The 12,035-nt window shown below is 52.7% G+C and overlaps 4 protein-coding genes across 4 annotated transcripts; 2 read left to right on the forward strand and 2 right to left on the reverse strand.

Annotated features, from left to right (window-relative positions):
- Window positions 1-588: 588 nt before the first annotated feature.
- J4E92_004450 (uncharacterized protein) lies at window positions 589-2,379 on the forward strand (the record flags this gene model as incomplete). The annotated part of the gene is made up of 2 exons (XM_051495840.1): window positions 589-712; window positions 776-2,379. 2 exons carry the CDS (start codon window positions 589-591, stop codon window positions 2,377-2,379), a joined length of 1,728 nt encoding a protein of 575 aa, XP_051353680.1.
- Window positions 2,380-2,735: 356 nt separating this feature from the next.
- J4E92_004451 (uncharacterized protein) lies at window positions 2,736-4,067 on the reverse strand (the record flags this gene model as incomplete). Its single annotated transcript, XM_051495841.1, has 1 exon — window positions 2,736-4,067. One exon carries the CDS (start codon window positions 4,065-4,067, stop codon window positions 2,736-2,738), a length of 1,332 nt encoding a protein of 443 aa, XP_051353681.1.
- A 554-nt stretch (window positions 4,068-4,621) lies between these two features.
- J4E92_004452 (uncharacterized protein) lies at window positions 4,622-6,648 on the forward strand (the record flags this gene model as incomplete). Its single annotated transcript, XM_051495842.1, has 2 exons — window positions 4,622-5,998; window positions 6,070-6,648. The coding sequence occupies 2 exons, from the start codon at window positions 4,622-4,624 to the stop codon at window positions 6,646-6,648; spliced, it is 1,956 nt and encodes a 651-aa protein (XP_051353682.1).
- Window positions 6,649-9,151: 2,503 nt separating this feature from the next.
- DHH1 (DExD/H-box ATP-dependent RNA helicase dhh1) lies at window positions 9,152-10,838 on the reverse strand (the record flags this gene model as incomplete). The annotated part of the gene is made up of 4 exons (XM_051495843.1): window positions 9,152-9,964; window positions 10,015-10,611; window positions 10,667-10,745; window positions 10,795-10,838. The coding sequence occupies 4 exons, from the start codon at window positions 10,836-10,838 to the stop codon at window positions 9,152-9,154; spliced, it is 1,533 nt and encodes a 510-aa protein (XP_051353683.1).
- Between the last annotated feature and the right edge of the window lie 1,197 nt (window positions 10,839-12,035).

Here is a 12,035-nt window from a genome sequence, read left to right on the forward strand (position 1 = left end):
CCAGCGAACCCATTTTAGAACTTTTGCCAAGTAGGGAAGCGATGGCCCACGGGTCGGTCGGCATTACCAGGACTACCTGGGTACACCACTAGTTGAGGGCCGATTGAAATGATACGAGCCACACCGAATGAATCAGGTTGGAATGACCCGAGTGAAGGAACACCTGTCCTCAGAAGCTGACACTCGCCGCAGTTGGGAATGGCAAGTAGAAAGTGAACACAGATTAATAATATGCACTGGGATCGGCAGGAACTGCAAGCTAACTGCAACCGGTCGGGAGACCAAGCGATGTGAGTGAGATGTAGAGGGGGCGGCGAAAGTGCTAGGGAAATGCTGGACAAAGGTGGGTACAGGCATGCGGCGGGTAAGTGCAGTGGGTGGTAAGTTCAACGTGGTCTCTCAATGCGGTGAAAATAGGTGGAGGCGCAGGGACCATGCCGCTCTAGCGCTAAGCTGGTGTGAACACAGTTGCTCGAAAGTCACAGCCATCCACTTGGAATATAAAGCGCCCCTCTACCGCTGTCCTCTCTTACTTCTACCCCAATTCGTCGTGCCTACCCAACTTCAACCACATACAAGCACAGCAAAATGAAGTACACGACTGTCTGCGCTGCGTTCTTTGCGGCCGTCGCCGCCGCATCTGATGTCAAGCAACTGAAGACCGACAACTTCAAGAGCTTCATCGAGGAGAACGACCTCGTCCTTGCAGAGTGTAAGCTTTCCTGAATTACGCAAGCGCTCAATCAAACAATCGCAGAGCTAACAATTCCTACAGTCTTCGCGCCATGGTGCGGCCACTGCAAAGCACTTGCTCCCGAGTACGAGACGGCGGCTACCACACTTAAGGAGAAGGACATCGCCCTCGTCAAGGTCGACTGCACAGAGGAGCAGGATCTGTGCCAGGAGTACGGCGTTGAGGGCTACCCCACCCTCAAGGTCTTCCGCGGCCCCGAGAATGTCTCGCCTTACGGTGGACAGCGCAAGGCCGATAGCTTGATCTCGTACATGACCAAGCAGGCTCTCCCCGCCGTCTCCGACGTCACAAAGGACACTCTCGAGGAGTTCAAGACCGCCGACAAGGTCGTCCTCGTCGCCTACTTCGCCGCCGACGACAAGGCCTCCAACGAGACCTTCACCTCGGTCGCCAACGGTCTCCGCGACAACTTCCTCTTCGGAGCCACCAACGACGCCGCCCTTGCCAAGGCTGAGGGTGTCAAGCAGCCTGGCCTCGTCCTCTACAAGTCCTTTGACGACGGCAAGGACGTCTTCACCGAGACCTTCGATGCGGACGCTATCCGCGACTTCGCCAAGGTCGCCTCTACTCCTCTCATTGGTGAGGTCGGCCCCGAGACCTACGCCGGATACATGGCCGCTGGCCTTCCCCTCGCATACATCTTCGCTGAGACTCCCGAGGAGCGCGAGGAGTTCGCCAAGGAGCTGAAGCCCCTCGCTCTCAAGCACAAGGGCGAGATCAACTTCGCCACCATCGACGCCAAGTCCTTCGGCCAGCACGCTGGTAACCTCAACCTGAAGGTCGGCACCTGGCCCGCTTTCGCTATCCAGCGCACCGAGAAGAACGAGAAGTTCCCCTACGACCAGGAGGCCAAGATCACCGAGAAGGAGATTGGCAAGTTCGTCGACGACTTCCTCGCTGGCAAGGTCGAGCCCAGCATCAAGTCTGAGCCCATTCCCGAGTCCAACGACGGCCCCGTCACCACCATCGTCGCCCACAACTACAAGGATGTCGTCATCAACAACGACAAGGACGTTCTCGTTGAGTTCTACGCTCCCTGGTGCGGTCACTGCAAGGCTCTTGCTCCCAAGTACGAGGAGCTCGGCCAGCTCTACGCTTCCGATGAGCTCTCCAAGCTTGTGACCATCGCCAAGGTTGACGCCACCGCCAACGACGTTCCCGATGAGATCCAGGGTTTCCCCACCATCAAGCTCTTCCCCGCTGGCAAGAAGGACTCCCCAGTTGACTACTCTGGTTCCCGCACCGTCGAGGACCTCGTCCAGTTCATCCAGGAGAACGGATCACACAAGGCCGAGGCCAGCATTGGCGAGGCCGTCGAAGGTACGACTGAAAAGCTCGCTGAACAGGCCATGGCCGCCTCCGAAGTTGCCGCTAAGTCCGCCGCAGATGCTACCGAATCCGCCAAGGCCAGTGCCTCTTCCGCCACCGACTCTGCTGCCTCCGCCGCTTCAGAGGGTACCGAGACCGTCAAGTCTGGCGCCTCTGTCGCTTCCGACTCAGCCGCCTCAGCCGCCTCTGAGGCTACCAAGTCTGTCAAGTCTGCTGCCTCTGAGGTCACCGATTCCGTCTCATCGGCGGCATCTGAGGCTTCGGCTTCTGCCTCGAGCGTCAAGGACGAGTTGTAAATGACTCGCTTCTTGAGTTTCTTTGGTTATGTCGGCGCTTTCACGTGTACCAGTACCCCTTTCAGCATTTGATCACTTTTCATACATGCTGAGGTATATGCGTACAAAATGGTTATGATTACATGGGGGAATGACACGGTTCTCGTTTTCTTACTTGGGACCATGGGTAGCGTTAGCTAATGGAGTTCCGGTTTTATCTTCATCATCATTGTTGAGCCTACTTTCGATCGTATGTGATGTGAAACTGATTACAACAATATGTGATGTTAATGATATGAACATGTCCTGTGAGTCCCATGTGTCAATGCCTCCAGGCACTACGCATAGTGAGTTTCTCATAGTATTCATGTGTCTATTCATTTAATCGGCCCCGTCACACTCCTAACCATGACAGCAGCCTCCCTCTCCCAAGTCACAGCGACACCCTTATTCGATAACGCCCCGGGTAACTGACTACCACGACTGACGCATTCCTTCACCGAGTCCCCAACAGCAGTCTTGTTACTCCTCAGCGTCCTTGCAGACACACCGCCCTTGTTCATGAGCTCCTGCACTCTCGGCGCCATGTTGGAGGCGAGCGTCCTCCAGAAGTAGCTGGGTAGCGAAGATGTATCGAGGGCTTGAAGGAGGGGTTGTAGGAAGTTGGAAAAGCTCGGAGTACGCGCGGTGTCGAGTAGAGGGTGCGCGGGTGGCTTGATGCTTTCAAGGAGGGATTGTAGTGCGACGATGTTCTGGCACCGCGCGGATATCTCGAGGAGGGTGCGATCTAGCGTAGGAAGCTGGCCCAAGGCGCGCGCGAGCGATGCGAGAGATGACTTTAGCTGGGTCTGGAGGTAGTCTTGTAGCGCATTGAGCATAAGGGTCGGTTCGAAGGTGTCGGTCGTGGTTTTGGTCGATACCGGCGAGAGGAGGTACAGGGTGAGCAGCGCGGACGTGGTTCTCGACTTGGTGTCTTCGGTTTGCGAAAAGGTGGATGCCGATGTTTGACCTGATGAGGATAGTAGCGAGGACATGGAGAACTCCTTGACTACCTGCTGAGCGCGCGACGATATGCTGCGCTCGCCTGGGTTGACGAGCTCGTTTTTGAGCGTGTTCACTACGTTGACCCGGTCCAGACCCTCACCCTCCTCGCCTGGCTTGGAAGCTGCAAGGAGCTGGCGCAATGACAGGATCGTGTCTGCCGAGCGCACCATGGCTCTGTGGTCTTCCCTCTTTGCGCTACCAACACCGCCCAGCTCCGACATACGCACCTCGAGCTGTCTGCCTAGCATGAGACATCGCGCGACGGCTCGACCAAGCTTGACAGTCTCGCAGAGCCTCTCTGCTGTCAATCGCACCTGCTCAGCGACCTCGTAGCGCTCAATGACCTCCTTCTCTAGCGTCTTGTACGACTCGGTCAAGCTGGCAACCTGTCCTTCCACTTCGTGCAGTATGCGACCGCTCGATTCGGCATGGTCCCGCGTGTGTTCCAGCAGCGGAAGTGCCGACTTGGTAGTCAGGGTATCGATGTGTGTGTCGACTTCCTGGACATCGAAGAGGACGCGCGACAGCGGTGTTGACAGATCTAGCGGGGTGTCGGAGGGGTTGTTGGTCGAGAGGACGAGCGTGTTGGCGAATGACGTCGCCGAGAAGTCTGGATCGAGGAAGGCCTCATAGTCGATGTATGAAAGCTCATCTTCCTTGGACATGGTGGGAGGTGGCTCGAATCATGGCCTGGCGCACCCGCGCAATGCTCGCTGTCTTAGCGCGTCCTTGCACCTCCGCATCTTCTCCGCGCCAAGCATCCCATCCGCTGCAGGTATGACTTGAGCACTGCACTTGCCTGAGTCACCTATGACTCCATCTGAGACAAGCCTCGCGACTTCACCGGATATCAGCATTTTGCCACATCTAGGCACCGCTGCTGGGGTCCAGCCATTGTACGCCTTGCGCCACCTCCCCCATGGTTACCTAGTATCGCTATCATGGCCACTCAGCATTGTCCATCGTCCATGTGGTTGCACTGTCAAGGCTGTAACCGCTGCTGTATTCATGTTGAATTGGAACGCCTGAAAAGGGTGAATAGCATGATTCTTGCAGGTAAAGCTGGTGCCTGCAGGCCGGTTTGGTGTATAAAGTAAAGGTACCTCTCACCATGTCTATTGCTATGTCGAGTACAGAAGCAATATCTTCAGTCTCGTAACTCATAACCCTTTTCACTTCATCTACGTGCTTTTTCTTGTCTTCATTGAAGACCGTCATCATGCCCGGCGAGACTCCCACCAACGGTGTCAAGGACACGAATGGCACTACGGAATTCGCGCCAGAAGGTTCTCTTGCATCCTTCAAGAACTTCTATCAAGGCCCGCGGGACAAGAACAAACAGTGGAGTTGGACTGAGCAGGAACCTGAGGATGTCGCAGACCCTGCTGAGAATGAAGAGACGGCCCAACACGCTCTCATCACTCGTCTGCTCAAGTCAGACGACTCCCGCAGGAAATACAAGATCCACTCAATCATCATCCAGTCGCATTGGCTCAAGACTGCTCTTGCTGAAGTTCTGAAGGATTACCCAGCCATCCACTGTGAATTGAAACGCCTGGAGTTTGAGGCGCCATTCACTCCTTTCGTTCATCGATGGGCTCAACTACTTGAGTACAAAAGCAGAAAAGATCTCGATGCCACAACTGCTGAACACGTTGAGCTCCTCTACGAAGTTCTTTCCTCTGAGCTCAAGGACGTCATCAAGACATTCGAGGACTACATCAGCCATGGCATCGTCACATTCGATCATATCTGGATCATGTATCAGCCCGGCGCCCTCATCTACTCCAACTCTCACAATGGAGCGTATGGGGTCTACAAATTGAAGTCAGGCTCCTACGCCAATACCCAGTGCGGTAGGATTTACCAGATCAACCTTGAGGCCATCGACTGGAACGGCAGCACTTTCGGTCGTACTGCCCAGACTATTCGAATTCGAGAGTTTCATGGCACTGCTCCCATACTGGGCTTGACAGCCTTCCCATTGTCATTTCATCCTCATGAAGTCAAAGTCAGAGAAGCGCTGATCAGCCGTGGTAAGAAGTTTGAAGCACTTGCTGGCAGTCACTACAAGGCATACGATGGCTTCGCGATTGGATGGGACAGGGAGGGCAATGAGGCACCGTATATGTGCACCGGCCGTATCATTATTGACTCGGACAGCTTCCAACGCTTCTCTCCCCGCTCTATCAACCGAGTCGATCCTCTCAGCGCAAAAGAATGCGCCTCTGGTCCTGAAGCCGTCGCTGAGAAGCTCGAAATCCAAGACCCGACGGAGATGACGTACGTGTTTGGCAAGCAAGACAAGGAAGAACGTCTACGCCTCACCGAGGACCATCACCTTCTATGCTTGCCTAGAGTCCGGGGCTACTCGCTCAAGAAGAAGCAGTGGCTGTTTTTCTACCTTGATCTCATCGAAGACATCAAGTTCAATGACAACGCATTTGCTTCGCTCGTTCTCCCTCAGGACCAGAAGGAGCTCATTCTTGCGTTTGCCGAATCGCAGGCCATGAGCCAGTGCAAGTTCGACGACATCATCAGCGGAAAAGGCCGTGGCCATATCACTCTACTCAGCGGCCCTCCCGGAGTTGGCAAGGTAAGTCGCCCCACAAAGCTCCCCGCTTTTTGAACGAAACACAATGGGTCCAAGTTACTAACACCTTCTAGACTCTCACAGCAGAGTCTGTAGCCGAGCACATGCGCGCTCCCTTGTTCATGATGTCAGCAGGCGACTTGGGCATCGACCCGGACCAAGTCGAAAGCAAGCTTACCAATATCCTCGAGATGATCTCTAAGTGGAACGCCGTTCTTCTACTCGATGAATGTGACGTCTTTCTCGAGGCGCGCAGCACGCACGACCTAGAGCGGAACAAGCTCGTGTCCATCTTCCTGCGTGTGTTGGAGTACTACGAAGGCATGTTGTTCTTGACCACCAACCGTGTTGATAACATCGATGCTGCCTTCCAGTCCCGTATTCACATCAGCATGGCATACCCTGATCTCACGTCTGCTTCGCGAAAGAGCATCTGGCAAAACTTCTTGAAGAGCTTGGGTGGCTTGGAGGGATGGAAGGATCAGGATTTGGAGGAATTGGCAAGCGTGGAGCTCAACGGTCGTCAAATCAAGAACGTACTCAAGAGCGCGTCGCTGCTTGCTGCGCGGAAGAAGGAAGCTCTGAACAGGAAGTATGTGGATATGGTTTTGGGGATCGAGAAGAGAAGGCCTGGTGTGGCTGTGGGTTTCTAGAGTACAGAAATTATCTTGAGTAACAAGCTAGCTAAGCTACTTGCTTGGTATCAAACTCTAAATGCGAGACAATATCTATCAGCTATTTCCTTTGATAATGTCCAAATATTGCTCCGTCCCCAAACTATGTTTGGTGTCCGGTTACTGTTCTACAGCACTTGGAGGCTTCTTCAGCTGAGGCTCGTAGAGCTCAACCTTGAACGTCGTCCCCTCGGGATAGCGTGCTAGAAAGAAGATGTTAGCCTTGTGTTCTGACGACTCAACATTTGATTGACTTACCAGTTATCACAGAGACTTGTGTCATCAACTGCACGTGAAGATTCACCAATGCTTGTTCCATATCTCTATTCGCAGCATTCCCGACACGTAGCACTTGTCCACCAATTCCGTTAACGTTATATCCAAACAGCTTTGCCTGAGCAGTGTTAGTGCTGTCGCGGGAGGTAGTAATGTAGTAAGTATATCCAGGGCCGTAGAGTAGGCGTGCATTGTCTTTGATGAGGGAAAGTAGGTGGTAGCGTTCAAAGTGGCTGACCATCGTGGAGTCTATCGAGAACAGTTCTAGGTTGGTCTAAGAACCAGCCATATATGCGTTCTGACGACAAGCAGAAGACGGCGTTTGATGTTCAGCAAACTATTCGTGTATCGTAAAATACATGATATGGACACGTGTGGGGTTGGCAAGTGCGTATAAACAAGTCAATGGATGTTCGCCGTCTACATTGGTGTAAAAACTGAAGCTTCACAACATTACAAAGCAAAGTAGACTGCCAGGAGATCTGATCTATGCTTTTGTACGCTCAAGTACATACAGTGTCACCTTGGCGATGCTGATGTTTCTCTTGATGATAGGTCGAGATGCAAAGAGACAGCTGTGATGGGAAGATAACACATACTTTGGAAGTCGCGTTGGACAAAACATGAACCAGAAGGGTAGTCAACTGTACATCGTATAGTGGTATGGGATCGGATCACGCAAAGCATACGGACACCACGGAGTCAGGAACGAGAGCAGAACAACTTGAGCACCAGAATCGATGTATCAATTAGCCAGTTTCCGTCAGCAAATCTTCAAGTGACTGAATCAGGCCGTCTATAGACAAGCGATGGTCTTTTAGCTAGGAGAATTAATTATCGACCCAGTGAATGTCGCTCCATTCTTCAGATGTTGATCGTAGGGCGCAAATTCGTGCCTCAATGTTCTTGCCAACGCATTGACGGCTTTGGGAACGGTGATGGGAAAGCAATATGTGTCACATAGCTCGGATTCACTTTACGACAAACAAGCTTGCTATCTTGAAGGAGACAAGCTACAACACACCAGGGAAATATGGCTTGAGGAGAGTGTATTCGCATTGAGAGGATCTGGGGCTATCTTAACGCAGCTTCAACACGATGCCAGAACAGTATCGCGTGATCAGTATGGTAGTCGCGGCGACGAGGGAGCAAAGAATGCCGTGCTCATCGCAAATTGTGACCGTCATCCAGAAGTCCTTCAATCATGTCCTCAAAGGCTTTTTCTTCTTTTCTTGTTGCGATAACGTGTCTTGTTATCTCTTCTTGTTGGGAATACTTCCACCACACGAGACCCGCAGAGTCGACAGCATATCGTCGCAAACATGGACGAGATGTTGCATATCCTAAGGTATTCGTGTGACTGCATCGGAAGTATAGATCCAGTCTGATCTGGTCTTGGGCTTGCTGTACAAAGCACAAGATGACTAGGCTTGAAGGGAGCTAAATCGTAGCGCCGAGTAGGTGCGGTACCCTAGGGGAGGGAGGAGGGCCGCTAGAGCCCATAGCGTAATGACATGCGACAAGGTGTAGCATCGCATCGAGTAGGGTGAGAATGTAGTTGTATGGCCATAGACAGTAATTGCTGTCAAGAACCAGACATGGAAGTGATAAAGTGCCGTCAATGGAGACGTAGAATAGCTCGATGGAGCTACACATATCCAGTAGCGTCGTGAACAGGGTATAGTCGTACCGAAGAAGATCGTCCCCAATCGCAATCCTCTATACAAGGAGGACTGGGCTTTTGAAAAGACTATACCTAACCGCCAAATGCTGTTGAGAAGAGGATGGAAGTGAGAACTGAAGACTGAGAGCGCGCAGAACTGGAGACAGTGCACTCTGCTGCAGAGGCAAAAGGCTCCAGCAACGCAAGTCGGCGAAACCAGCCAACCGACGCAAAGCAAAAACTAGACGCGACCCTGGTAGACCTTGGTATATAGTACATGTAGAAAGGTCGAGATCGTTAGAACCGTATTGCGCCGATGATTCGATTCGTTAAACCTGATAGCAGAAGTCCAGATATTCCGTACCGCGTCGTCGGCGCGACTGATCGCATAGTCATGAAAAAAGAAAGAAATGTAATGAACACATATGGATGCAAGGCAACCAAATGATATCGCAGCCTCTTGACAGAGAATTGTCGTGACATGAAGACGTAATCTAGACGTCAGGTTCAAGACACTGCAGAGATCGGGACCACCAGACTTTTCTACGAGGCAGGAGGTGGACCTGTAGGCTGTGGCCTAGGATTTCGCTGAGGGTTCTGACCGTTTGGCTGACGGTTCTGTTGGTTTTGTGGAGGACCTCGGCGCTGTCCCTGGAACTGGCCGCCGCCACCACGACCGCCTCGGAAGCCGCCTCGCGCGTTGGGGTTACCGCGCGCAGCACCATCTTGTTCTTGTTGCTGACCTTGACCTTGACCAGGAACACGTTGGGCGCTGGACATAGGGCGAGGGATTGATTCGGGGGATTCGTAAACGTATAGGTTCTTCTCGATGACTTGCGGGATGGGCTGGATTTCGGTACCAAGCTCCTGTTCGATCCTGTAAAGATTGAAGCGATCTTCCCAGTTGATCAGGTTAATAGCTAGACCCAGATGTCCGAAACGACCAGATCGACCGATCCTATGCAGATATGTCTCGGCGTTCTTCGGGAAATCAAAGTTGATGACGACGTTGACAGCCTGAATATCGATACCGCGGGTGAGCAAATCTGAACAGACAAGGTTTCGGCATACACCATTGCGGAAGTCGTGGAAGACGCGGTTACGGTTGTGCTGGAGCATGCGCGCATGCGAGTAGAAGCAGGAGTATCCGAGTTCGGTGATCTTCTTCGCAAGAAGCTCTACACGGTTTGTGGAGTTGCAGAAGATGATGGACTGATTAATCTGCAGCTTGTTGAAGAGGGTGTTCAAACAGTGGACCTTCTGCTTCTCCTCAACGAAGGCGTAGTATTGTGTGATACCGCGAAGGGTCAGCTCGTCCATCAGGTTGATTTCGTACGGAGAGTTCATGTGTTTGTCCTGTACCGCATTAGCAAGCTTGTCGTCGTAGAGACGCTGGTCAAACGTACCTTGAAGCTCTTGACTACGATAGGAAAGGTAGCGCTGAACAGCATGACTTGCCTGTCCTTGGGATGGAAGCCAAGAAGCTGCTCTACAACGGGGGTAAACTCAGGTGACAAGAGCTTGTCAGCCTCGTCCATGACAAATGTTTGACAGGCGGACAGATCTGCTACGCCCTTTCCAGCCAGATCCAGGATCCTACCAGGTGTTCCAACGATGATGTGAACGGGGTCGCTCAACCGTATAATATCGTCCTTCAATCCTGTACCACCAGTCGAGACCATGACGTTTACACCGAGGTGCTGTCCCAATTGCTTGCACACCTGGGATGTTTGTAGTGCGAGTTCTCGGGTGGGAACGAGGATCAGAGCTTGCGTCTTGGGGCTCTTCGGGTTTATGCGCTCGAGGGTAGGGATAACAAAGGCGGCAGTCTTTCCGGTACCGTTCTTCGCTCGCGCGAGGATGTCTCGGCCGGTGAGGGCTACTGGGATCGTCTCTTCTTGAATTGGTGACGGCTTCTCGAATCCAGCCTCGAAAATGCCCATCATGAGCTCGCGCTTGATGAAGAAGTCTTCAAACTCAAGGCCCTTGGTCGCTGTAACATCCTACTCTAGCATTAGCTCATGTCCAATACATGTGATTCCCAAGCCCATAGCCTACCTCTGTCTGCGGTCGCGCATCCTTCGCTGGCGCATTCAAACCGGCTTTCCAGTTTGCCTCTCCTGATGGTGTAGCATCGCTGGGAACAAGTCAGCGCGTAGCTCTTGCTTCGTTTGACATGGACTCACCTTAGCTGCGTTGCCGCTAGTTGGTTGGTGATTTCTGAAGTCATTGTGTATGTGGGTCCACCGAAGGTGGGGTTGTTGGTCGGAACGTCAAGGTCTAGTAGTGTGGATAGAGGCGCGATTGGTGTGTGTGCAACGCTTGCGGCAGAGCAGAGCAGATGCAAGTGAGGGGTTTGGGTGTGGAGGCTCGTGTAGTGTATGCCGAAGAAAGTGGGGTCAGGTAAGCGCGGGATGGGAGTGCTGACTGTTTAGCAGCAACTCGGGTGTCGGCTTCTCGTGGTGGTGTGCGTTGTGAAGAGGCTGATTGAGGCTCGAAAGAGTCGCAATGTCGTGGTTTCGCCTTGTGGAGTCGTCTGCGAGTGGGGGTTCGCGCGGGGGTTACTGAGGACAGTAGGAGTTAGTAGATGCCTCGAGAGGGTAAGCGCAGAGAAGACGGTGTAATTTTGTGCAGTGAGGTCGGTCTTTGTGGTGTTGTGGTAGCTGGGCGGGCCGCTTTATGCAGAAGGAACTTGAAGCTGGTGGAGGGCAAGGGTCCGTGCGTGCTTGTCATTGGCCCTTCTGACGTCGGTGCCAGGGCGACTATCTCAGTCCCCGTCTGCGACATCCAATCCTTGACTATCCAACTTGAGGATTTCTGTGCAATGATAGCGGCGTATTCTCATTGCACCTTCTCTGTTTGCCGCTTTCGGACTTGATACCACGCGCCAGGTCCGCTCTATAGCTGTACGTTTCATGTGTAATGCTGCATGACAACATGAGTATTGACGACGAATGTAGCATATTCCAGCCAGAAACATATCGGCCACACTATTGATTCGATAACTGAATCTCTCCACATCAGTCATACGTGTCGGTTTTGTCTTTCGACAGTTGCATAAACAGCCGCCGAAAAGCGTACTCAAAGCCCATAACTCACCATGTCGTCTTTGCTCGGCCTCTCAAGGGCCCTTCGTACGCTCAGGACACCCCAGACTACCAGAAAAATGACCTCCCACTTCTTCTCTCCTTCCCATACGCCCCGACACCTCAATCTACCACGATCACGCCTCTTCTCCTCCCGCGCATACGACGCCTACAGCGCTCAAGTAAAGTCCAACAAGCTTGTCCTGTATGGACTCATGGGTACCAATATTGCCATCTTCGGGTACGCGGCTTTTCTTAAGAGCCAAGCTATACAGGGCTTCCAGATGCCATACCAAAAGTTCATGGACACGATGACATTGAACCTCGACAAATTTCGAAAC

Source organism: Alternaria infectoria, assembly GCF_024043175.1.
Source record: "Alternaria infectoria strain BMP 0036 chromosome Unknown scaffold_6, whole genome shotgun sequence".
Lineage (NCBI taxonomy): Eukaryota > Fungi > Ascomycota > Dothideomycetes > Pleosporales > Pleosporaceae > Alternaria > Alternaria infectoria.